The 27,052-nt window shown below is 43.0% G+C and overlaps 1 protein-coding gene across 3 annotated transcripts in view; it reads right to left on the bottom strand.

The window, feature by feature from the left end:
* Positions 1-12: 12 nt before the first annotated feature.
* The window catches only part of farp2 (FERM, RhoGEF and pleckstrin domain protein 2), a 27,929-nt gene continuing 889 nt past the window's right edge, over positions 13-27,052 (bottom strand). Inside the window, exons 2-27 of one of the 3 annotated variants that reach the window (XM_056378454.1) lie at positions 26,752-26,985; positions 19,936-20,040; positions 18,761-18,803; positions 18,592-18,670; positions 18,056-18,153; positions 17,694-17,808; positions 15,257-15,404; positions 15,048-15,143; positions 14,736-14,899; positions 14,578-14,646; positions 14,374-14,431; positions 13,941-14,214; positions 8,537-8,721; positions 8,195-8,284; positions 7,378-7,511; positions 7,216-7,297; positions 6,902-7,139; positions 6,138-6,268; positions 5,951-6,019; positions 5,778-5,867; positions 5,021-5,103; positions 4,455-4,573; positions 3,432-3,571; positions 2,586-2,693; positions 1,774-1,925; positions 13-1,636 (exon numbers count right to left, since the gene is read on the bottom strand). In XM_056378454.1, coding sequence (XP_056234429.1) covers positions 1,543-1,636; positions 1,774-1,925; positions 2,586-2,693; positions 3,432-3,571; positions 4,455-4,573; positions 5,021-5,103; positions 5,778-5,867; positions 5,951-6,019; positions 6,138-6,268; positions 6,902-7,139; positions 7,216-7,297; positions 7,378-7,511; positions 8,195-8,284; positions 8,537-8,721; positions 13,941-14,214; positions 14,374-14,431; positions 14,578-14,646; positions 14,736-14,899; positions 15,048-15,143; positions 15,257-15,404; positions 17,694-17,808; positions 18,056-18,153; positions 18,592-18,670; positions 18,761-18,803; positions 19,936-20,040; positions 26,752-26,952 — 3,165 coding nt within the window. In that variant the 5' untranslated portion in view covers positions 26,953-26,985 and the 3' untranslated portion in view covers positions 13-1,542. Of the gene's footprint in view, positions 1,637-1,773; positions 1,926-2,585; positions 2,694-3,431; positions 3,572-4,056; positions 4,221-4,454; positions 4,574-5,020; positions 5,104-5,777; positions 5,868-5,950; positions 6,020-6,137; positions 6,269-6,901; positions 7,140-7,215; positions 7,298-7,377; positions 7,512-8,194; positions 8,285-8,536; positions 8,722-13,940; positions 14,215-14,373; positions 14,432-14,577; positions 14,647-14,735; positions 14,900-15,047; positions 15,144-15,256; positions 15,405-17,693; positions 17,809-18,055; positions 18,154-18,591; positions 18,671-18,760; positions 18,804-19,935; positions 20,041-26,751; positions 26,986-27,052 lie in introns of all 3 variants that reach the window. The other 2 variants (XM_056378455.1, XM_056378453.1) reach the window with 2 other exon arrangements.

A 27,052-nucleotide genomic window follows, 5' to 3' on the forward strand; every position in this document is an offset into this window, starting at 1 on the left:
ACAGACACAAACTGATTGAAATGATGTTTTATTTGTTAGGTGTTCAATGGAATAACATGAAGACTACATGAGGGCATTCAGGAGCATGGCCCTGATCACATGCTAAACAATAAATAGGAGTAACATACTCAATGTTAACTGTGCGACAGAGTCGGTCTCTTACACACACACACACAGGATGTCAGATAGTTGGGAGATGACCTCTATCATCACCGTCTGATACAGCTCCAGAGGCAGGGGAGGTGTACAGGTAAGACTACACACTTGGCTTCTCTGCGCACACACACACATACTGTACAAACGTACACACACACACACACACACACACACACAGAGTAAAGGTTCCAGTCTTCATAAAAAATATACACCAAATAATACCATGTTTGCATGTAGCGCACTAAATAACTGACAGGAAGTGTCATAGGTGTCTCCCATAAGTCAGCTCCCATTTGTCTAAACAGCCTGTCACACAAAGACATAATCACCAATTACAGTTACTCCAAAATATGTTCTTCTGGTTTGTTTTAAAAAGAAAAATCTGCAACTTTTCCACAGAGTAAACACTAAAGTAACCACTGCACAGTATTTCCTCGAGTTGTTATCCCTATGAACAATAACAGGATAAAAGATTACATTTAATAGTATAAGGTGTCACCAAACTGGCAATAATGCTGCCTAACTAATCAGGAGTATTAAGCAGAGCAGCACTTGAAATATCTTTCGCCTCCTTCTGTTAACTGGCAAATAAAGCCTCCGAAGTGGACTGGCCTCAGAGTTTTAGAAATAAATACTGCTCACACTACAGTTCATACAGGTTGATGCTTAAAACCCTGTGAAACGTTCACTGACGTGTAACAACGTCTGATGCCGAATTGCGTGCGTGTCTTCGTCCATACAACAGCATGAATTCCTCAAAACTTCCCATGTGTCAACGGCTTCTAGTCTCAAACTTGTTTCGACGTTTCATTAACTTTCTGCTCGCCTCCTTCTCTCTCTCTCCCTCTGTCACACACATACAGACCCTTCTGGCTCTCCCAAAGTACAATGAAGAGAGCACACACTATCCCGTTCCTTCATTTTCCACATACTGTATATCACCTGTTTCCCGGCGCACAGTGCTGTACCCAACAAAGCTTCACTCGACATGTGCTCAAGAGAAAAAGCCTGATTTTCAGCCGTCTGTGTTGAATTTGGTCCCTTAAAAAAAACAGTATTCCCCCGTCATTTCGGTCGATATGACCAGCGCTACACATGCAAAAAAACAAACAAACAAACAAAAAAAAACAGATCATAATGTACAGGTCTCCCTTTCATTATATCCTGTGTACTGGAGCAAATGTTATCATTTACATCATTAAATCAAGAAAAACGCACAGACCATTAGAGAAATGTTAACACTTCAAAACTGGCAGTATCTTTCCAGTCTCCACTTGTTAATGTCCACATGTTCATTTCACTGTAGATTGACTCCGAGTCTGAAGAGACCGACTTGAGTTTATCTGCTGTCCCAGAGGCCCAGCCTCCAGACACACCATGTTTGATTTACTTTCCGTTCATCTCCATAGGACCTCCTTTAGGTATGAGCAGGCTCATCCGGCCCGTAGTGCTGGCTGCACTCTTGATCACCTCCATCCATCTGTGAAGAAACGAGCGTGTGGTGTCACGTCAGCGGACTTAAGTGTAAAACTATTACTGAATTACCCCCCCCGTGAAGTGTGTGACAGTGCTCTGGGAGTCACGGAATAAATTATAAACAAGATAATGTGCTCGTACCTTTCGAAGGTGTACTCGCTCTCTGCCCGGAAAAAGTAAACGTGGGACTTGAACTGCAGTTTGAAGACGTACTCCTTGTGAATGCTGTCAGACTCCTCGGGGGTGCTGACTGTGTAGCCGAGCAGGGGGAGACTGGCCAGGGGGAAGTCATCCTGTAAACAACAACAACAACAACATCCCCCCAATCACCTCAGTTACATGTTTTAAATAAATCATTGTACATTGGGTGTAGCACTGAATTACCAGAATACCAACCGGTATTGTTGTTGTTCTGTGTGCCATATATATGTCAACTTTACAGGGCGTGTCCATATTAAAAAAAGGAGCGCAAGATACAACTTTACCCCCTTCATCTCTCACCAGTCTCTTATACAAGCTGGAATTCCTTATATAAAAAAGGTACTTCGCCCCTGGAGTGCTACACCCCCTTTCCACCTACAGTGGCAGGTATGAACGGGTGTTTTAAAGCTGCTAATAAAAGCTAATTAACCCCTTTTCCACTCCCAGTCAAGTTTGTCTTTCTGTTAGGACTGAGAACACACAGACACACAGACACACACACACACACACACACACACACACACACACACACACTGCGAGGAGATAAAAGCCGATAAATTCCCCCGTCATTTAACCCGGGTGTGAATACCGACTGTTCCCTTTTCCACTGCCGACAAAATCCCGATGTTAGCGGGTCTTACCTTTTTTTTTTGACCAGCAGAAAAAGGGGCGATCGACTGAGAGGAGTTGCATGTTTTTACTGGCTTTATACTCTTAGCAGGAACAATGAATCCCAGCACGCGAGGGCTCACCTGATGAGTCTTGTAGAAGAACAAGCAGAAGTTGGTGAAAACGACCCAGAGTTTCTGCCAGCCGTTGCTGTTCTTGAACTTCCTCAGGAGGTAACCTGAGAGCTGGTTCTACAGAGGCGGACAGAGCAGAGGACACGCAGGTTAGACAGCGACAAGTCAATAACTGAATGTGGTATATCTCACTCATTACATGGAAGGTATGTGGGTGTGTATGTGAAGCTTTAACTTCATGTCACTGAGCACCTCTCCTGTCCGTTTTGTGCAAACAGGTCATTTCACCTGACGCACCTCGTTGCTGCTCTGATAATAAGTGAAGAGTTTTGGTGACTTCTAAATAATTTTGCAGTTAATTGTTTCCAAACTGTCTGTTTTATTTTTAAAACCACGCACTTAAACTATGGAAAGCACAGTCAAGAGCTATAAGAGATGCTCAGTGAACATTTTTAAACAACAGCTGAAAACCTACTTATTGAACTTGGGATTTAATTAATTTTCTCATATTACAAACTTTTCTAACTAGTTTCTGTTTTTATTTTCATTTACATATTTTATCATCTACTGTCTTCTATTTTCATTGTCCTTCAATTTGCCGTAGTTTTATTGTACTATTTCATGTTTTTTATTTATTGTAAAGCACTTTAGGGTAAATCTCTTGTAGGAAACCTGCTCTATAAATAAACTTTATTATTATTATTAATCACTTTGGTGAATATAATAATAAAAACTGATGCTCTGTGATATAAAAATAAACCAATGTTGTAATAAACCTTATTCTTTCTTTTTCTTCAGCACAACACTTACTTTACTTTATCCATTTTATTTTTTACTACTTCTTGACTCTAGTACCTGATTCATGCGCAGGTAATCAGTGAGAGAGAGGTTCTGGTTTCGGTACCAGCAAACATGTGTGATGGTGTTTGGTCTTTGGCCTTGACCGAGGAGATAGCGAGGAGGAAGCTCTGGTGAGACGGCCGGAGAGCCGAAGACTGAGAGGGTGAAGAGACAAAAAAAAAAAAAGGAAGAGAGGGTGCAGAGAAAGTGTTAGCGTGTTAGCTTTGAGAAGAAGAAAAAGGGAAAGATGAATCAAGTTAGGAAATCCTGCAGGTCTGTGAAGTGAAGTGAAAATGTTAGTGTCAGAGAAATAACGACAGAAATGCTCTCGCTTGCACAAGATAACAACAACAAAGAGCCTTCCGGAGCACGCTTCGGTAAACAGTAGAGATAGTACAAACACAGGATATTAACACCAGGGGAAGAGAGGGACGTTCAGGGAAACTGAGGGGTTAGAAAGACGAGGTGAGACGCCAAGATGGACCTCAGGGCGACCACAGCCGGTTTGCTCCACTGATGGAGAGGTGATGAATGTCGCTGACATGCACATAAAACTGCTCATGGTCTGTGTTTGTTATACTGTGTGTGTGTGTGTGTATGTGTGTGTGTATGTGTGTTAATGTGGGCAGAGGAGGAGTACCTCCACAGCCAGGCTGTGATCGGACATAGACACACTGGTGTTGCGGTGCCAGCACACATGCATGGTTGTGTTGGCACGGTGGTGCGTCTGCTTGTCCAGTGAAGTCCTGGAGGAGTTCATGTCATCCTCCGACTCCTGCTCCAGAGAAACCTCGTCAGACGATCCTGCGGGGGGGAGGAGGAGGGGGGAGGAGGGGGGACGGGAAGTTGTGTGGATGAAAGGGATTAACTGTACTTTTAGACGGTTGCTATGTCCCAAGGAAAAAGCTTTTCAAAAACTTTTTGTTTTCATCCGAGGACAGTATAAAAAAAGTCACATAAAGCAGACGTTTTTCCACTCCACGGGTACCGCGGTTACTGTTACTGTACGTTTACACATCGAACTGAAGTTAATCTTACGGTTGGAGCGGTCGCTGAGTCCAGCATCGAGGAAGATGCTGGATTTTTCTTGAGACTTCTTAGCCATGTCGATAGCCAGGTTGAGATCCTCAATCCACTTCCCCATCTCCACCTTAGAGCTGAAAACAAACAAGAAGAACAAACAAGACATGAGCATTTTTTCAGTCTGTGATTTTACTAATTTAAATCTGCATTGCTTGATATAATCTGTTTGTAATAATAATTCCAGTTTATTAGCACAGTTTCTTCTGTAGTTGGATGATCAGATTATCTAAACTGCACCTCAAGTGTCCGTCATCACAAAGCTAAACTGATCACAGGAAAGTCTGATCACTCTCATCTTTTTCACTTCAGGCGTTTTTGAACTGAGTAAAATGTAATTTTCATTTAAAAAGGGTTAAAGTTCCTAGTTCCATTAGTCCTAGTTATCTTTTAAGCTTTCTACACATTAGCATTGCTCTGCAAACATTTCCACAGAAATACCTGGTCTCTGTACATATGTTAAAGCAGCACTTCTCACACGTGACTGATCTACTTTAATTTACAGTGTCACATGAGACTCTCACCTGGCAGCCACCACGATGGTTCTCTGAGCAGAGTAGATGGTGAAGCAGTGAGGGACTGACCACTCGTTTTCACTTTCCTCCACCTGCGTACAAAAAGAGACGAAATCAGAGCAATGTAGTCGGAGGGAGGAAACAGTTGTCGTCTTCTTATGGTTTAAGATTTGATAAAAAGGGGAACTGAGTCAGAAAGGCTCAAGTCGTAGAGAGACCTGCCTCTACTGAAGCGTCTATATATATATATATATATATATATACACACATATTTATATGGAGTTAGACCATGTCCTTCTTCTCATTCAGCCTCCTATCAGTATCCATATTTAACTCCAAAACACACCTATCAGTTCTGGCATGAGGAAACATCCCTCCGTCCTGTTTATGTTTATATCTCGTCGTGTGAGATGTCCATGTTTTTATATTGACCCGGTGAACAACGACAAACGGCTGCAAGGACTGAGGTGGTTGTGACTCTTGAGTAATGTGTGTGCTCTCTCTGGTGATGTGTCTACACAAGCATGGGAGAAAGAAGGGTGGGTGGGTGGGTGGGGGGGTTTTGGGCGTCCGAGCCGGCGGAGCTCAGAGGACTTACCGGCGCGTCCAGCACAATGAGCTGCAGCCGGGAGTGAAGCAGAGACATGCAAGGTTAGGAGACCCGGGCCCTCCCTTCGCAACATACTGCCACACTGATCACCTCTCACCATCACCATCATCCTATCACCTGATGCAGGTCAACAAGAGACAAACTTTCTATACTCACTATCATGCCGTGAAGGGGCAGCTGGCCGTGCACTTTGAACTGATTGGTTGCCGTCACACCTTTACTTGTGTAGAGGAGCATGTCTGAGAACTGAGAAGACAACGGACACGTTAACAGATATTAGTGAATCTTAAATTAAAAGAGTTTCAGTCGCGGTAGTTTTTCATACTCACCAGGAAAAACATCCTTTGCTGCAGCCCCTTCTTGGTGAGTTTGTACAGACAGCCCTCTCGTATGAACTCCTAGACACAGGAGAAGCTTGTTAGATACTGTGATGGATATGACAACCTTTTTCTGTTTTGTTTTTTTTACCCAGTTTCCCAGCGCCCCCTACCCTCCGCTCCGTGTCATTGCACTCACCCTGCCTGGTGCTGTCAAGTTCTCTATACCGATCAGGTCTCTCTGCAGCTCTGTCAGCTTCTGGAAATTCTCCAGCCGGATCAGACTGCTCTGCAGCTGAGTGGCTATCTCCGCCACTTCCTTCAGAGCCTCTGCACAGAGAGAGAGAAAATAAAAAAAGATTAGAATCCACAATAATTAAATCTCTGACTCATTACCATCTGGCTGGAGTGACAACACAGCTCAGAGAAGAGTTTGCCAAAAAATCTTTCATCAATTTCCAAATTTCCAAAGTTTTTTATCCTCATAAATCAACTTCTCCAACACTTCTGTTGTTTTGGTCCATAAGAGCACAAATACTCCTCCGTCAACATGGTGACGTGGAATGTTTTTTGTGAACGTGTTTCGCCTGCAGCTTCTTCAGGTTCGCTCAGTAGAATTACAAGAGCGTTCACAGGGTTCATAAATAGAAAACACACATCTTCATTTTGCAACACTTTCCAAAAACATGACAACAATATTGCACATGATCAAAAATCACAGCATCATCAATATTACTTAGAGGAACAAACGTGACACTGTTTTCTTTCATTTCCTGTTTCCCCAATGTGTACACAGGATACTCACTGGCGTAGTGCGTGAGTTCTGACGGGGTGGTGTTGTACCAAATCAAACATGGCCGCTGTGCACTCACCAGAAATGACGACCTAAATAAAAGGGCCGCGACTGACGCCTGAATGACGTCTGGCTGGATATTTGAAGGACTTGTTCTATGGAGGACTCACCCTTACAGTCGTCGTGGTCACGGTGCGCAGGGGAGTAATGCTTGCATAGTCTCTCCAGGATGAGTTTGTAGTGCATGAGGCGCTGGATGGGTTTGAGCAGGAACGTGTTGAGCGGCAGGTAGCAGACCTTCTGCAGCTCAAACTCTTTGTAGACCGTCTCCAGCTTCTTCAGCCTCTTGGTGGCTTTCTCCAACTCCGTCAGAACCTCGTCGTGCTTCTGCAGGTAGCTGGTGAACTCCTGAGGACGAGGAGCGGGAAGAGCATGACATCCTGTTTTGTCAGGTAAACGTGAATGTGATTTTAATTCAATTCACCTTCAGAGAGCACATGTTCCTCAGCATCACATCGCCAATCCTCTGGTAGTCGCCTTTGACGTGAGCATTGGAGCGTCCCTCCCTGAGGAAGACAGGCCGTCGTTACTCGTCTCATCATTCAATACGTGTCATCACACACAAAAACAGAGAGGCTTCACCTACCAGAGAGCCAGCCTCTGGTCCAACTCCTTGAGGAAGCCTCGGTGGAACTCGTAGATGGGGTCGATGTTGGAGAAGAGGAGGGTCATCAGGCCCTCGGGCATGGCGTTTTCTTTGATCACGGCGCTGCGGAACCACTGCGCGATAATCATACACGTTTTCCTCATTAATAAACTGGTATGCAAACAATAGAGCTGAAACGATTAGTTGATTGATTGATCAGTGAGTTTCTTGAATCGTAAAAAGTCATTTTTTCCAGCTTCTCCACTGTGAGGATTTGTTGTTTTTCTTTATATTTGACAGTAAACTAAATATTTTTAGGTTTTAGGTTGTTGATCGGACCAAACAAGTGACAAATTCATATTATCATAAAGTGATGACTCTTTTCTGATGTCTCAGATTTGAAGTGCCGCAGGCTAAAGCAAGAAATACTTAGACATGATGTCTGGTTTGACATTATTTACAATATATGTATGAAAATGTGGGAAACTGGATCTTGTATGTATTTGTTTAATGTTAATTTCTATAGTAAACTGAATAAAGTGCACTCAAAAGGGCCTGGTTCTACTACCAAGGTTTATTTTTTCAATGTGTTTTATTTCAGACTTCGATTATTAGTTCTCTTTTAATTAATCACTTCTTTATTATAAAATATTATATAATAATATATACGATTTTCATTATCATCTTTTGATTCACACTGTCCCAAAAAAATTCTATAATGTTCTATAATCTGGGCTTCTGCATTTTCTTCACAATGACCACATTATTTGTGTCTATTTTGTGTCTACAATAAAAAGAAAAACCCAGGACAACTCACCACAGTGATGACCTCCAGGTCTTTCAGGTACGTTCGCTCTGTGGTCAGAATCTCTTTGGCAATGAAGTAGGCCTTGTCGGTCGGATATCTCTGAGGCAGAAAAGGTTTTTAAAGTTTTAAAAGTGAGTGATGGATGAACATTCATTATGAGAAAACTAAACTACTTTTTCTTTCCCCCTGAGTGAAACTCATTTTCCCTCCATTATATGAACAAAAAAGTTAGAAAATCCCATCCCATTATAAATTACAAGGCGGGTGTAGTCTGTGATTTCTACTCTTAAAAAAAAAAAAAAGGGGGTTGTGAGGCGGCGGGGGTGGAAGGGTGGCATGTAAGCAGTGTACCTTCCTCCTGCCCTCCTCCTCCTCCTCTAGCCTGGCATTGCTGCCCACCTCGCTCAGGATGGGGCTTTGCAGGGGAGACGGCGTCTGGCCCGGCAGGCTGAGGGTCGACATCTGGAAGGAGGGCGACAGGCAGAGGGGCCCTTTGGTGTTGAAGGGTGAGAGCTGAGGGCTGTCCACCACTGAATCTGTGGAAGAGGGGAAACAGAAATACAAAAATTGTATGAAATAAACTGTCTTGTTGGGAAAGTGAAAAATAAAAAAAGGGTTAACTGACTCAGCCCGAACAGGCCCAACATGATCTTTTTATGATGGGTGGAGTTTAAGTCAACAATCATGCTCTCAACACTTAGTATATCTGCAACGAAGCTTTAATATGTTGCACACGGTCAAATCAAATATACACGACAGTAACCTTCACCTAAACTGCTTTTCCAAAATTATCTCATTTCCTCTCACTGAAAAACAAAACGAGTGGAACGGTTCATCACACACACTGGCCATTAAATGAAAGTGGAGACGGCAGAGCAGACCAGGGCAAGTAATGGCTCCCACCCCACCCCCCCACCCCACCACCCCCATCCGCCATTGTTTCAGAGCCCTCCACAAGAAGGACAAATGATTCATTACAGACTTATACGAGCCTGATTCCATTTCAGAGAACTGGCTCTGCTGCTTTTGTTCTGCCTGAGAGCTTTGCTACGCGACAAACGAGCAGACAAAACAAGCAGATGAAGCACTAGGCTGTGCTCTCCACTGAGTCACAGGTCAGCACAGCTGTTCTTCTAATTCTATCAGAGAGGAAAAAGAAAGAGAGAGAGAGAAAGCGAGGAAAAAAAAAAAAAAAAAAAAAAAGGAATGGGGAAGGCCAAGAGGGAAAAAAGAAGAAGAAGAAAAAAAAGAAAAGTCGGTCCTCGACCCGGAAATAATTGCTCACGCAAAGACTTATCAGGAATGTGGCCTGTCTGGAGGGTAAATAGTTGTTTATAGTCAATGTGAAATAGCCCACAGGGAATGACAGGAGGGGAGAGGAGGGAGGACGTCAGGCTCCACAGCCAGAGGACGGGGGTTTGCTGTGGAATGACTTGGCACAAAGCCCGTCCAAACAGGGAGCACACACACACACACACACACACACACACACACACACACACACACACACACACACACACACACACATACACTCAGCTGGAATTAGGTTGAGGAATCTTGTGTATGAGTTAAACCCCCCACCCCACCCCAACAACATACAAGTCTGTTGCCTCAAATATTAAAGAAAACGAGTGTGTGCGTCGACAATACAGGCTTCATTTTCTGATGTTGTTACACTGAAGAAGACTCCAGACTAAAGCAGGAGCATAACTCCTCTAGGAGGAGGAGGACTGGCTGAAGTGTGGGGCACTAATGAGTCGACAGAGACAACTTGCAGCATGTTGCTACAGCATGTGACCCAAGATTTTAATGACTTTCATTCAGATTTCAAAACAGGATAAAACTGCACAATTATACATAATACTTATAATAAGTATATCTTCCTTCTCCAGCACTGCTACGAGTTAGTTTAGTCTGGAGACAGAGGAAGAGGTAAAGATTTGTCCTGGACTACGCACACGTCTTTCATTTTGGCCTTTAAAAAGGAAGGTGCACCATCACCGCCACCACCACCACCACCTCCACCACCACCACCTCCACCGGGGCTTCTGTTAAAGCAGTAAAGAATTACATCAGCATTGCTCATATGATTTCAGTCTGCATCTCAAAAAGAATTTTAAGTCTGACATTCATGGTACCCAAAAGTGATTACTTTATTCTTGAGAGGAAAACATACAAAACATTAAGTACAAGTTGTTTATGATTAGTAAATATACAAGTTCAGGATTAAGTGATGATTACTTGATGCCTAAGTGCAGTTAGCTTAGCTGGTTATAAATGTCAGCCCGTTGTGAATTAAGTCTTTAGTTGAGATGTGGGGAGACATGGCAGACAAGAAACCAAAGGCAAAAATGTAAAAAGAAAAGAAAAAAAGCCATCAAGACAAACCCTTCATCACATCTCTATATGGTTTACTGTCACTGACGGTGTGTGAAACTAAATCATCTCCAAGGTGACACAGAAAACAACTGTCCACACTTGTGACTGTAGAGAGATTACAAAAACACTTCTGGAAAATACGTTTCTATATTTTCCTTCTTAGTTTTTTTGTTTTATAAAGAAAAAATAAAAATGGCTACTTGCCATCCTTCAAAATGACAATGAGAACAGGTGAGTATTTATCAACTGTCTATCGATTACTAAAGAGGAAAACTCTTAATTTCGATCGCCCCTTTCCTCCCACATACGTGTTTTGCTGGGAAAATCCCGAAGCTATTAAAAAGTAAACAGGAACGAAGACCTGAGATAAAAGCATATTGCATGAAAAGAGTGAGAGTAAGTGCTTTAAGGCACTGCGGTGCAAGTGCTGCTGACAAAACAAAACTCTGTAACGTTGTACAGAAACAAAAAACTTCGCAGAGAGTCAAGTGAAATCTCCCCTCAGGCAGATTTAAGTGAGCTCAAACAAAAGGAAATTAAAAACTGGGACTCGGCGAGTCAAGGCTGTTTTGAGGAGGAAATGACATCAGTGAACTAACAAAACGCTGCTGATTAGTTTGATATGAACACAGTATTAGGTTTTCAGGTTTGTACGGCGCAGTGAGATCATCAGAAGTCAGACTTGACCCGATCCGACACCTCAGACTAATCTGACGCCTGGAGGGTGGTTGATTAAAAAAGAAAAGAACGGAAACTGTGTGCATGCTCGTATATTAGTGACTGACCACATGACTGAAAACAATCGTTCCTTTATCAAAGCTTAAAAATCACACCATAAAAAAAAAATTCAGCTAATATAAAAAAGTGATGAAAAATTCAAAGCTAATGTGCAAAAGATCCCGTTTCCTTCCAATACACAGACAACCCATCGTGTTGGTATCCTGAAGATAGCTCACGCTAAAAACCCTGAAACATGCTAAAAAAAAAAAAAAAAAAAAAAAAGGCCAGAAGAGACAAGGCGACGTCGACCTTTTACGACACACACACACACACACACACACACACACACACACACACACACACACACACACACACACACACACACACACACACACACACACACACACACGGTACTACAAAAGCCACTAACGCCTATTATTGTGAAAGGGTCTCCTGGAAGTGACGAAAATTTGATGCTTTGAAATGTTGACAAACGCTACATCTGGACGCTCCACATTCCAACTTTAATAATAATAATAATGATAATAATAATTAGGACGTACTACTGTATAAAACACTATTTTACATGGTTAACTACGGCCTTACATACAGGTAAGATGATACATTCATTTTGTATAGAGTGGTGTTAACAGTGTACTTCACGGCTCATTAGTACACTGCTTACATTCTTCATCTTCACTAAACATGAAGCAAAAATGTTAGTTGGTGAAATACTTTCTTTTTTCTTTTGTTAAATCCTTCACCTACTTGGTGCGTTGTGGACTAGTCTTGATGTGAAAATGCTCCAACTGCTTCAACCAGCAGATGTCAGTGAGGCACACAAGTGCAAATGCACAGTGGGGCTCCATGGCATGTCTTTCTTTTGTTTTGTTTTTAGAAACACAGGAGGATCACTGAATCTGGACAAATGTTGGTTTCACTTTTACCCTGAGATTAGAGACATTAATCTAACAATAAAATAGTTAAAAGTATTCCTTAAGTACTTTGATTTCCTATTTATTGGTCAAATAAGGTTATAAATCATCATTAAAAAAACTCTACATTACTTACAGATTTCCTTTAATTAGCTAGATTTGAGTCTCACTAAATTGAAAGCATAATGCCAGGCCTTCAAATTAAAAAAGGTGGACGCAGAACATTATTTTTCTGACCTCCTGAGTTAAATTGTTACATACTGAAAATCTAACTAGACATTCCTATGCCAACTTGTTAATTACAGCTTTAAAGGCTGTAAAACGAATATTTAAGATATAAAGCTTCCAAAAATAAAAATAAAAAAAGCACAAAATGTTTTGTATTTTCTGAAATGTTTGAGAGGGACACGCCTCAAATGCCTAACCAACATTTGCTCTAAATAGACTGTAGTGCTACAGAAAAAGACAAAGAAAGACGACGTTATTCAAGAGTCTCATGAAAATAAGAGGCAAAAACGTGATCAGCCGAGTTTCATGAGAAGACGGGAGTGATAAAAAAAAAAAAAAGCACCACAACCTGACCACGGCAGGGTACCATGGCACAACAGGTCAAATCTCTGATACAAGTAAAAATAACAGTGCTGCTGCAGAAACCCGGAGTACGGAGCAGAAATTAAAAATGAAAGCATGTAGCTGCAGCTGCTGCTTGTTATTATTATTATTAATTACAATGTGGAAAAAGAGTTTTTTCTATACATTGGACAGCCCTGGACCGAGGCCCTCAAGTGCTTTAAGGGCATGTTACATTTTAATATGAGGGGATCCAGAGGTGTCGGCGAGTGCCAGGGCCTGCAGGTTGTGACACTGGAGGAGGAACCCTTCGATACCACCGCTCCCCGTCAGGGGGTTACTGTAAAACAGGTTCTGCTCAGGGGGAAGGATGCTGTCAGAGCCCCAGTCAGAGTCTGAATCTGAGCTGCCGTTCCCAGAGCCCTCAGTGGCTGTGGGCGGGTAGCTGAGCTGCTCAAGCTGCTCTACCAGGTCACTGAACTGCACAGCGGAGCTGCTGTCAGAGCGCACAGAGTACGCTGGGAAGTTGACCATTGAGCTGGCCTCTGACTGGAAGTCAGAGCCTGGCAGGCGAAGGGAGGAGGAGTCGGGGCCTCCGTAACCCGCTGACATGGACTCACCTGCAGAGCTGAGCCCCAGGTTGTCCAGGGAACTGCACTCGGAGCGGTTATTCACCAAGGAGCTGGTCTCAGAATTACCAACAATGCTATCAGGGAAGGGATTGGTATTACCATTCAGATCCTCAATACCCACACTAAAGATCCTGTTTTTTCTGAGGTCAGATTCCTCCACATCGTGAAACTGGTCTACTTTATCGTCGAGCCCATAAGAGTAGGCCTCGGCCCCCCCACCATAAAAGGATATTTCAGTGGGATCGTCATCTATGAACTCCTCAGTGACATGCAGAGGCGAGTTGGACATGGAGAACATGGGACTCTGTTTCGCACGCAAGAGCTCCGCCTCAAAAGCCTCAGGTGTAAGAACCCCCTTCCTCTTCCCTCCACCCCCTCCCACCGAGCACCCGGGTCCCCGTCTCCCACCAAGCTCATTATCCTCATTGCCATTTTTGGAAGGCTGCGATTGGGAAGTGCCACTCTCTACACACACAAACAAGGGGCTGCAGTGTCCTGCTGCCTGATTGCTAGGGGCACCTTGAAAAGCGAAGTGGGATGGGGAAGCGGCCTTGAGAGGTTCTTCCGTCGGTGGGCTGGGGGGTCTGGTAGCTTGCAGAGGGGACTGAAGTTGCTGCTGCTGCTGGTGCTGATGCTGCTGGTGAGGCGCTGGAGAGTGGCTCAGTGCGGTCAAAGGCTGGGGCTGAGGTTGCTCTGTTCGTGGGAGGACACTAGAGATGTGCGCCGGGTGGAAGGACACTGTAGCGGAAGAAGGGGAGCCTGGGGCCCTGAGACTGTCATTGAATGACAAGCTCTGAAACAATGCAACACAGAAAGGACAAGGAAAGAAACAGTGAGGGGGAGAAAAAGAAAAGTGGAAAGTAATAAAAAAAGGGAAAGGAGAATTGTATTAGTTTATTCAATAAAGTAAAATATATAGTTTTACTTGTTGCACAAATGCATCAACACTGACCTGTTTTGGCACATCTGTTGCTAGGGAGCGAGCAGACATTCGTATTTTACTGTTCCTCCTGAACAACAGAGAATCTCATGTCAGTATAAAGATGATAAATGCATTGTGGAAACATTTCATCAGTCAACGCTCATGAAGAATTAGAAAGGAAAACAACCTGTCTTTCCGATAAACACAGTATAAACTATAGATGGAAACACACACCTCTGGTATGGCGTTCTCTTTGCTCCGTTTTCCCTGACGTACTCCACAAGTTGCTTCTGGGTCCTTCCACTGACAGAAAGAGTTTTGAATTAGACACTGAATAATTAAAACCCCCCCCACCCCCCCCACCGAGCATTAAAGATGGACATGACTAATACCTGTATCTGAAGGACGAGCCTCTAGTGAAGAGGATAGCTTTGGACTTGGGGAGGGGTTGGTCAAACAAACGGAAAAATGAGTGATATTCCACACAGATCTTCCAAAAGATTTTACACTGGTCTCGACTGGCCATCATAAACTCCAGAGTGTCCTGATGGGGCCCCTAAAAAAATACAAAGATTAAAACGAAACAGAACGAAATTACACAATAAGCTGGTCAGTGGATGTGGAAAGTGAAGCATGCGGATAAAATAAACATCCAACTCCGGCAGAGAGTCTTTTTCCAAACAACACTGATCACTAATACGTACATGAACCTCTGGGTGGAGCTTGATCAGGAACCGTTTTCTTTTGAAGCTCAGTTTGCGAATCTTGGACCAGTTGAAGGTATTTATTTTTGTGGTGCCCTGGGAGATGAAATCGTATTAAAAAAGAAAGAAGAGGAGGAAATACACTTTAGCAACATTTAAAAAAAGGACTGAAAGTCACAAAACAGAGCTGGTGTGACGGCAGCAATCACCTGAAAAACCTGAAGGCCCATATGAGCTACAGCCAGATTGATCTTGGTGCCTTCCCGGTCGGCCGCAGGGTGGAAGCGGACGCCGTACATCTCCAGTTTGCGGGCAATCTCCAGTATTTGGAAATCCGACTCAGCTGGAGTCTGACCCCTGAAGCAGAAAATGTAACAGGCCCATGAAATACTCGTGAGTAACAACACGTCCCTCTTCGTGTTGTTCTCACAGTAAACCGGCGGCTCAGGTGAGGTTTTGAGTTTGACCTCCTGATTCACACCAAAGTTGAGTCTCGGCTAATTAGATCTCCGTGCTCCCGTTGACATGGCTGACCTTATATAAACAGATTAGAAAACTAGACACCGTCCAACATTGGCTCAAGACCCGTTTCCAAAAACAGGAACTTCACTTCTACTACTTTCTACTTTCCAAACGGAGCGACGTGGCTAAATCCTTAAGCCTCCTTTATTTAACCTTACACAGATCCTTTAGGCCAAATGATACACGGCAATGAAATGACTTATTGTAATTGTGCAGACAACAAATTTACCTTGGTTTGTCACTAACTGACTACACGGACATATATAATAGATTTTCTGGGGAAGTGCACTCAAGTTAAAAGCACAGAACTGACTGTAAAACATCCTGCACTTATCACTTTTAATATTTGAACCGTCTTTGTGTGTGAAATGTGGCACATGAATAATCGTTACCATTCTCATAGTTCCTACAGAGTCCTGGATGATCGTCGCACACATGCTGCTTTTAGTACTTGCCATATACAACTACATTTCCCTTCTAATACACGTCAATCTAAACGTCCATGTTCATTGACTTAAAGCACAAGAACTACAAGTCGCTGTTGTTTTTAATTAATTAACCCTCCATCAACAGGCTGCTGAGCTTTTACGTTTCCTTGAGCACATTTTGATGATGTACTTTGCAATAAAATCAGTCTCGTGTTTCCCCGGCGGCACACGATGCAACTCTCCTTTTGATTAACCGCATGCGATCCGAACAAACTAAGATTGTATCATGACTTGTATGTCGAGTAGTGTGACCTTAAATCCCTTATAACTTAGGAGGATTGGAGAGGCATTAACTAAAAACCATGTGATTACAACCAAACAGCATGTTAGGAAGACATATCCGTCCAATCATCACCACATTCTAATTTTGTTCATCCGTTAAGCAGCGAAATCTCCTTAGGGCCCTCCCCTGCCCCACTGGCCTTATGGCTAATAGACCAGCCAGAGCCGGGGATTAGGACAGGGGAACTTGCCGCTCTTGCTTCCACCCTGGCAAACGAGGGAAGAGATTAGCAAAGGTCTTTAGAGCCACCTATTGCACTGGTTTGAAAATAGCCCCTCTATTGGTTGTGGGGATAGCGCTGCGCTAACGAGGCGGCTGGTGGTGGGAAAAGTGCAGCGAGCGGTTTTCTGAGGCTCTAAACTCTGAAATGAGACAAATCCCCTCAGTACAGTTGTTTTAGCAAGAAAACACAGTTGTCTCAGTTGACTTGACTAATCACAGTTAACACTAAACATTTGTGTTTAAAGCTGACATGATGTATCACTGCTTACAACTTCCCCAAAATCATGATTCATGCGATACGCTTTTTTGCGAGACATAATTTTGGACTTGAGACGATCCAAGAGGTTGGAAGCAGCAGTGTGTGTGTGTGTGTGTGTGTGTGTGTGTAGATCCGAAAATGAGGTTTCATTCAACATCTATGCTGAAAAATTCTCAGTATATTCTGGTATGTTCCAAACCTTGGAAACCACATACGAAAGGCTGTGTGAGTCGATATCCAACATCTACTGAGTGAGCTGTTGTTGCCGTGAGACTGAAGAGGTGAAGACGTGCGTTTTGTATTTACCAAAAAACTAAACACCCACTCAGGTTTGGTTTTTATCAGCATGTTTGTCATCTGTGAGCCTGTCAACTGCTTGTGCTTCTCACTAGTGTTGTATTTCCTTTTTGCGGCACTACAATTATGCTGTGATCATTTGCGTTTCCATGACATTGTCGCAGCAGGAAGTAACCGCACTAAACCACGATAATGTGGCCCTACGTGGGGCCGAGGTCAGACCGTGACCGTCCTGATCTGTGTGCACGTCGTGGTGAACTGAGTGAGTCAGTTACAGTACTCTTGTTACTCTATCATAGTGCTTGTAGTACTTTCTGTTCTACTTCTCAAAGTCATCATAAAACTATACTTTCACTGCAGTACTCTAACTTTTTTAGTATTGTACTTTGCTGTATTTTAAGAGGCATGGTAACAGTTTGAATCAGCTGGAAGAGGCGCCGGACTTTGTTCCTTGGGGAAGGGAAAGACTGGTTTGACAGAAACCTGTCTACAAGGTGATTAACATTGTTTAGCATCATTCTTTTGAGCCAAACATGAAAAACAAAGTTAGTGCAGATAAAGACGGAGCGACTTACAGGTGCCTGCAGTGGAGCTCCATGATCCTCTCTTGCACCTTGTCTTGATAAGGCAACAGCTTGTTCACCCTCAGGTAGTCCCTGTCCGCTACGTCGTCGTAGTCGCCGATCTCCGCTGTGGTGGATGGAGGAGGAAAGGTGACGTCAGTTTTGTACATCAACGTAAATGTCTATCAAGAGAGGTCACTGGTTTGTGCAGTGGAGCTGGAGGATGAGGTGTGTAAAACTAAGCTGCCTGGTCCCAAACCACTTCAGCGTTACAACAGCTGTTTCACACTTCTGCAATGCAGTCATTGCAGGAAGAGAAATTGTCTTGATTTGGTATTAATATAAAACATAATACAAAAACAGCTCAGACATACACTGGACAAGATGAGAGGCCAGCAGGGCTCCGGTATTTTCCGTGCAGATCAACCTGCTCTCCATCAGATCTCTCTTCATCTGCAGGGAGAATAAGTACCTAAAGAAAACACACAGAGGATTAGAGTCCAACCGTTTGTGTTCATGAGAAGTAAATAAGCACGAACAAAGTTTATTATGGATTCATTATCTCTGGGAAAGTTAAATATCACATAACAGAAGATATTTGATTGTTTTTTAGCATAAAAAAAACAAAACACAAAGCTGGATTTTACGATGGTGAAAATCCTGCATTTAAATGAAAATAGATACAAGCACTGATGAATGCATGAATGGATTTCTCACCGACTGACACTAAGCATTAAAACTACAAAAAAAACATTCAAAAACATTTTTGGGAGGACAAATAATGTTACGCCCTGAAAATCATAATCGTGAGCTTCTGAAAAGTAAAAACAAAAAACAGTTGCGTTTCTAAAGCTCCTCTACACAGGCACGAGATAAATGTAATATCCAGTAGGAAATTACAGTCACTGACCTTGTGTACTCCTCCTGCAGCTGACCCGGGTCTGGGGGGAAGAATTTCACTGACAGTCTAAATAAGGTATTTGGTGGTCCTGAAAAAAAAAAAATGAAAACGCATCATCAGCACATGTGCACATTTTCATTTAACGTGGAACTTGGAGATAATATTTGAGCTCACTCACTTCTGACTTGTCTGACAACAGGTTTTGTGGGTTCCAGCCAAACCTAAAAAAAAGAGAAAGAAATAGCATCATCTTTTTTTTTTACAGAATTTAACAAGGTGGTGAAGGACAGAGGTTTTTACATCGAGTCGGTGTCTGGATGTTAGTAAGAGTCATGTGGAAAATAATGCGGGTCAAACCTCACTCACTCTAAGAAGAGCCTGTCTGCTCTGTTACATCTGGGCCTGATCGAGGGAGCAATGTGCTAAATCCAGACGGATAAATTGAGAAATTGGTATCAGCTGATATTTATCCAAATTCTTCTCTCAGCTCGTAGTTACACATGCGAGTGTGTTAGGGCATTAAAAATAAACTCAGGAAAAGTGAAGCTACTCATCCACCTTGGGAATAAAAACAATGACAGCCCAAAATGAGCAGTGGATTAATTGATTTGTCGATTTTTAACCAATAATTTAAATACCAAACATTTGATGGTTCCAGCTTCTCATTTGTGATGATTTGTTGCTTTTTACTTTAAAAAAACAAACAAACACTGAATATCTTTGGGTTAAACAAAACGGGTGTCAAATTAGGATCGTTTTGGTATTTTTGTTTTGAAAAATTACTCAAACAATTAACTGATTTCAAAACAGCTGTCATCATTTCAGCTCTAATATGTTGCCTATTGGGATTTTCTTATAAAATTGCATTTGAAATAGTTAATGTTTATTTCATTTAGCTCTTACTAACACCGGCTCCGTTGTCTTTGAAGATGATATGTGTTTCATATCTCTTCTCTGTTGCTTTTACGAAAAAAAAAAAAAACTTCTGGGTGGTCTTGAATTACATTTATGTTTCTGGAAGAATAAAACAATGGAAAGTCTGACATTTGTATATGGACACTTGTGCCAGACGAGTTAAAAATATTCCCAGATTATATACCGCTCAAATCCAGTGAAAACAACACTACTTCCACGTGTGCGCTGTCAGAAGCTAAAGAAGAGGAATGACTTCAAAAGGTGATCTTGACCCGGACTCAAGTCTTGCTGTCGGCAAGCCGTGACCTTTGACTTTTAAAATCTTGTCTACCTTCGCTGGTCAATACTTAAGTGACTTGTATAATCAGCTTTCGTGTCAGTTCCTGGATATTCACTTCAAACGGGAAACACAACGGACACAGTTGTCGGTTTACGTACCCAGTTCATCTGCATGTTCTGAAACTCGAGGCCAAAGTAATCACTCTCTATGAGGTTGCCTCTGTGGAAAACCTCAGAGAGGAGAGCCTGTCCAAGAGCTTTTGGCTGGAAGGAAAAACAACAGGAGAGGAAGGAATCATTATTTTCATCACCGTGTCAACACAAAGATCTCAAAAGACCAGTGACGATGCATCTCACGGTCTCGGCGGTGTGAGAAATTGCGTTACAGCTGACAAAAACAACACGGGTGATTAACAGAGATCACTATCAAACACAGATTTTCGCTCGGACCGGAGGCGAGGAAGGTGAGGCCGTGCTTGTGTTTCGGAGCGAGCGCCGAGCAAACACGGTCTGTCTGTGCGGTGCAGTAAATATTTGGTATCTGTAAATGATCCACTTCATTGTGCGTTTTACAGCCGCTTATGTTTCATCTGTCGATTCGAAACGGTTTCCTTGTGTAAATAAATAAACTGCAAGAAATGCATCCTACTGTACATTCACTGTCGCTGAGCAGAGTGCAGCAAAGTCACAAGCAGGAAATCTGCCGAAGTTTACCTTCTCAACGCTCTGGGGTTTGTTTTCACTAAATGAAGAACTAATTACTATGCACTAAGAACACACTGCACTTGAGGTTTGGAATCCTAGCCTGTGACTTTTTGAGAAAATTATAGCCCAAAACATCTGGTTGTAATGTAAAATAGTATTTTTAAAAGGCTTATAAAAAAGGAACTGCTAAAGTAAAGCATTACAACTCAAAGAGCGCCCGGCGATTTACTGTAGTTAAAGTCTTTTCATTACTGTGATAGAATCATATGTTCTGCATTCACTAAATCTATAAATTGCAGGTGAAACCTCCTGACACAACATCCATAAATTAAGGAATCTGTTGTAAAATGCTCCTTTTTTTTTTTCCCCGCACATTTACAGCGTCCAATTACAGCTGATCTCAGCCAGAGCAGAAAAAAAACAATAAAAAACTGGTGTGTTAAAATACTTTGTCTGGGTTGTCTTTGAGTGCAGGCCAAACATACTATTCAGACAGCATCAGTAAGTATACAAAATGCATCGGGGGCCAAATGCAAGGAACAGTTCTGTCTCGGTTTGACTCGTTCAGTGAAAAAAACGATTCAACAAAGAGTGGATATAAATCATACACTAATCTGTAAGCAGACAGACCCGATGTAAACAAAGTCCTCTCAGCAAAAACCAAATCTTCCCCTTCAAACAAAAGACAACATGTCCACACAAGCTTCCCCTGTAAGGTTCACACAGTTTCGGTTGTGATTCAGTGTTAATTGAGGGTAAACAGCTTTTAAGATTCAAGATACACTGCAACATATAATAGATATAATCAGCCTGATGAGTACTAAACCATGAGATTTACATTATATGTGAGTATATATATATATATATATATATATATATATATATATATATATAAAGAAAATGTTATTTTACCAAGATGTGAAAAATTATAACCCAGAATTAGGTCGATTGGAACCGATGGCAGATTAGAATAAACTGTTAAGTGATTTCTTATTCACCAGTCAACACACAGCAAACTGCTGTGTGTTGACTGGTGTGTGCTTTCAGAAGCTCCTCCTTTGTGTCAGTCATTAACCCTCTGCAGGAATGCATGAAACTGCACTCGCAGCACTCCGGTTCTCGAGGGAGAGTAAAAGCCTCCTCTGGGACATTCAGCTTTATCGTCAACAGTCTGAGAGAGGGAGGGATGGACAGAGATCTAATTGCTCCCAGAGCACGAGTTACACCACTGCCGATCGGCCTCACCTCCTCCTGCGTGAATACACAAAATGCACCCAGTATAATTTCTACATGGAATTTCTCAACAATGCACACCTGTGCAGGTAATTTCCCTTCAAATAACTTCCTTTTACTGCTGGGGTTATCAGCACGTGCAATCAGTTACTGCATACAACACCGAGGGCACAGTCTTTATGCCACCCTCATAAAACGTTTGACATCTCTTCATTCAAGAACAGTCATTAAAAGTGACAACAGGGCGAAAGAAAGCCATGTGACGACAGACAAGAGCAAAACTTGAATCAAGAGCAACAAAATGACGGAGCAGGCGTAGACGATGATCTGCCAAGTTCTCGCTTTTCTCACAGCGGTGTTGAGAGAACCATGGGTATAATATCAATAATACTAACACTGTGACTACAACTGCACGATATGCAAAATAAATAAATAAGTTAACAACAATAATCTTATTGTGATTATTTTTGGCAGATATTAGGATTGAGATACACGATTTCAGTTGGACTTGAAGTGGTCGCACAAAACAAGCAACTTAAGGATGGTACCTTGGACTTCATGATGAACATTTTTCACAATTCTTACATTTTATAGACTAAAAGATTATTCACTGAAAAAAAATTAAAAAGACTGATGAACTGATATTGGAAATAACTATTTATAGCAGCCGCACATTAGAGAAAAGTGTGTTCCTGCAAAGTGAAATGTGAAGCCATGTCATTTCTCTATTTTCTTGAGGTGGTGTAAATCTCTTTAGTTCTTCAAGAAATATTTTCAATTCAGGTATTTTATTCGCTCAACACTCCCCAGCTCGTCTACAACCATGACTTATCTGAATCTGCCATGCAAAATAAAAGTGGCACGAATCAGCGCGGGCTTCCGCTTAAAGTAAAGCCTTTGATGTGACAGTGAGATCACGGTCAGTGTGTTCACACCCGACTTTGCGGTGCGTGGACCGTGGTCTCATTTCTGAGCTCCAACGTTAAGGCAGGTCAGTGGGTCACCCAATCAAGCTCCGAAAGCAGCAGGGATTATGACAAACAGATGTTTCTGTGGGAGGCAATGTTCCCCTGTGTTAGGGGGTGGGGGGGTGGGGGGGGGGGGCATTTGAGTACTGAGTTTGAAAAGCAGCCAGCAATGTGGGAGGACTGCTCTTCTCATGCACAGAGAGAATGAATAAGAAAACAGACAAAAAAAAGAAAAACCCACAGGTGTAACCCAGATATCATCCAGCCTCATTCAAAGTCTGGGCTTGGGTGTACCTTGCATGACAGGTTAAGCACGGTTTTTATCACACAGCAGTTGAAACTCCCCAGCCTCCAGTGAATGGCAGTGAGCTCTAGAAGAACCTCCTCCTGACAGCAGGGGTGTGTTGGGGCTTGTATTTGGCACAGTGGGATGTACATTGTTTAGGCTTTGCCACCGGGAGCTTTTTTCCTCCTGCTGACATACATTTACAAAAGCTCTGCACACCAGCGGGCCACTTTCACAGGTCTGTGAGGAGACGTTTCAAAGTTCAACAGGTTCTTTGAAGGAATTATTATCTAAATGGCAACTTTCATTTAAATAATTGCTGCTGATTTCTTCTCACCAATCCGGCTTTTGGGACACACCTGTGGGCAAGTTGTTCAGATAAACACTACTCAGTGTGTAATCAGGATCAGGTTTTTCAGTGCACCTTCTGCTCAAGTCACCTGCGTAACCCAGATACTTCGCAGCCTCAGCGCGGCTTTCAAAACACTAGAAAATAAAAACTTGAGATAGGTGGGACCCCAGCGAGTGAAGGACTATCATTCCCAGCGGTAAAACAGGAGAGATTCGTGGTGTGCAGAGCGAGGGGCTGTTTGAGATGTTAAACAAGTCCTTCCATTCACAGCCATTAGATTGTTTAGCTACTTCAGCTCACAGTGGGACAGTGTGAGTGCTTTGTACAGACGAGAGCCGAGTGCTCAGCTGTAGTGGTTGTAATGAAGAGCCTGAGAGTGCTCCTTTTTTGAGCATACACATCAAACACACGCGCAAGTTCTGCTCCGTCCGTGACAAACATAATCAGACTGAAACAGTCTACCACCGATTAATCTCAAGTTATCGCAAGGTGCTCAGGACGACATTAAAAAAACGACTTTTAAAAAAAACACACTGCGTTTTGCTTTTCACGCTGTTTACACCTCACCGACGTCCGTCCATGTAAGAACAGGTGAAAAGTAAAACGCATCTGGTTCTGACAAAGATCTAAATGTGATTTTATGCAACAGGCCGCTGCTTGAAATTCCTCAGCCAAACTTTGAACAGGGCTTCACTCCTGAGTGTGTCCCTTCCCCCACCTCCCCGGCTCAAACTTTGTACTGCCCTGACTGCTCCCTCTGAACTGCTCTTTCAACACCAGCGGCTGCCCCTATGTCTCCCCCAAACCCACTTGGTTGTCAGCCTTGCTATTTATGTGCTTGTTTGCTAACACTAAAGCAAAGCCAGCCCTGGATTCCCTCCCACCAATAACTACCCCCCCCCCCCCCCCCCCCCCCCCCCCCCCCAACTGTACTGCAATTTCACACAGCTAGGTCCCCACATACCACCCTCAGCCTTTTTTGCGAGTTTCGAGCTGGAAGTTAAGGCCAGCGAAGGGATTGGCTGCGCCGGATAAAAGAAGCCTGTGTTTCCCTGCGCTCCTGGCCCTGCCTCCCTGTCCAGAAACCACAAGGCTGAGCTTTCTCCTGTGCTGGCTGTGGGAGGGGCCTATGGATAAGAGCCATGCAAGCAAATGTCTGCTGATGATGACCATGCTGGGTACCTGCAGCAGATAAAGGCCAACAGATCAAAGCACACACGCGCTCTGATCCGATTTGTCTGTTGCAGGTTGCAGGCTACAGACACTATAAAAAAGGCCATAAATGCATGTATTCTATTGCAGCATTTGTTTGCACAGATTATCAATTTCATAAGAAATCAAATCTATAGTTCTTCACAGATTACAGTGCGTATGAGAGAGCACAAGCAAAAAATTTTAAAAAACACGTTTGACATGAGAGTGTTTATGTTTTTCACCGCCCAAAAGTACAGTGAGAGTGGCAGGAAATAGCATGCGATGAAGACTGTACAACAAATGTGTAAGAGATTTGGGCAGCTGAGCAACCAAAATGCCACAATGAGGAGAGGCAGTTGCTTGAAGGCCACAACCATTTCGAACATTCAACACTGCAATTTTGGACCTATTTTTACATGCAGAATTCACGAGGGAAAAACTACAGTTCCAACATGAGGGAAAGTTATGCCGCTTCATTCATTTTTATTTAAAGAGACTGTGGTCAAACAGACATAAAAACCAAGAATGATATAGCAAACTGGCAGTGGAAACTAAGCCAGAGTTGTGTAGTGGATGTATGGCTCTGCAGCCATTCTCTACACTCTCATAAATACTATTCTCCCACCGACCCACGGCTCCTCAAAACTGAATGAACTGAAATATTAAAGCAACGTCGGGCAGTGGTGAACAACAAGAGCCTCTCAGAGGACATCTTGTTCTCGGCAAACTGCAGTCTGCTTGACAACAGGTTTGCTGTCATTCCCCTTTTTGCAGCCATGTATTTCTGTCTGCCACCTCCTATCAACAGCACATCCAGAGCTCACTTTGATCTCCCACAAGGAAAAGTCCAGTCGTCTCTCAATACACGGGGCTGAATATCGTCCTAAAATCTCAAATCCCCCCCCCCCCCCCCCCCCCCCCTTTACACTGAGCAGTGCTCGGACCCACTTCCATACAAATTAAAACACAAAGTGTATCTGTCCCACTCTGTTAGCTTAACAGTCTGAGACAACATATGGTGCATAAGATTATGAAATGTCTGTCTCAGCAGTGCCCCCAAACTACATCTGCCAGAACTGTTATTGTTGTGGCTACATGAGGATTTAGGACAGAGTAGCTGCACAAGATACATACACTAGGTTAGTGTATGTAACACAATTAGTAGCCGCCAGTTACAGTTACACTACACTGCAAAAACTCCTCTATCAACTGCACAATGACTTGGTTGTTTATTCACTGTGGAGAGTGTTCTTTGATCAGTTTGATACCACCCCCCACCCCCCACAGAAAAGGCAGGAAACTTGCTCTGATATAGTGGCTTCCTTATTGCTTCCTATTCGCCTTCTCAATGACTCCTGCAGCAACTTGGCAAGTAAACATGGGAAAGCACTGTCACGGTGCGGATCTGAAAGTTTTTTCAAGCCACCTGCCAATCTTTAAAAGAGATTAACCTCCCTATAAAAGTAATTACAATGAAAAGAAACAACAGAGCTTGGCTGTATATTTACTCATGTTTCACATTTCAGAGGATTAATTTAGCACCGCATGTTACTCTGTCATTTCAGAACTAGGCAGCAGAGATGACGGGAAATAGAAAGCCTAAAAAGTTTCGTCAATCCTGTCCCGTCGGCCAAATAAAGAAAGACAAATCATCCCAGATCAAGTGAGGGTGGAAAATATAAATCCTGGTGCTAATTATTAAAAAGCAAAGTCCATCAAAGCAAGGCTAAGCCCACTGTAATTTGTCCATGTTTGCATCCTCAGTTTAAGACACTGAGGGATACACAGGTTGATTAATTCAAACTCTAAAACAAAGCATGAGGACACACAGTTTCACAACAACTCTGGTTAATCGAATCATAAATGTGAACACATTAACACGCTTGAGTCCTGGATGGTCTTATGTTGGTCACCTTTTGGAACAGGAACCAAAACTACTACGACTACTACTACTATTACTTCTACTACTACTACTAAGGCAGAAATCACAGCAGAGAAATAAAGAAGTGCCCTGGTGAGTTACACTAAGTTGCCTGAATAAGTGGAGTTAAGGAGGTCTCCGCACCAAAGCCATGTGGCAGCTGTCACCAACCCAAGCCACACGCAAGCAGGATAACCCAGGTCTGTAAGGTAAGATATCGCCCGCTGTGTACCAAACTGCAGACTTATCGGCAGTGTAAATAAAAGAGGATGTAGGAAACACAATGAGGCTGCGCAACAGTTCAGGAGACACTCACGTCTATGTCAAAGAACTCCTGGGAGTCGTCCAACCCTTGCACACGGATTTGTAGTCCTCGCCCATGGCTTTTGCTCCCGCTGACCATGTTGCCACTGAGGCTCTGGCCCGGCTCCAACGTGCTGATACCAGCATTGAACTGGGCTCCCAGCCTTGTGCCAGGGGTCTGCAGGACCCGGTATGAACCCTCTATCTCCCCCATTACTGTTCAGAGCAGCTCCTCCCCACCTCACTCCTGCAAAAACACAAGAGAGGACAACATAAAATCAACATCAAAGTTAAGGGGGACATTTTTTTTTTTT

The sequence above is a fragment of the Seriola aureovittata genome, chromosome 6 (assembly GCF_021018895.1).
Source record: "Seriola aureovittata isolate HTS-2021-v1 ecotype China chromosome 6, ASM2101889v1, whole genome shotgun sequence".
Lineage (NCBI taxonomy): Eukaryota > Metazoa > Chordata > Actinopteri > Carangiformes > Carangidae > Seriola > Seriola aureovittata.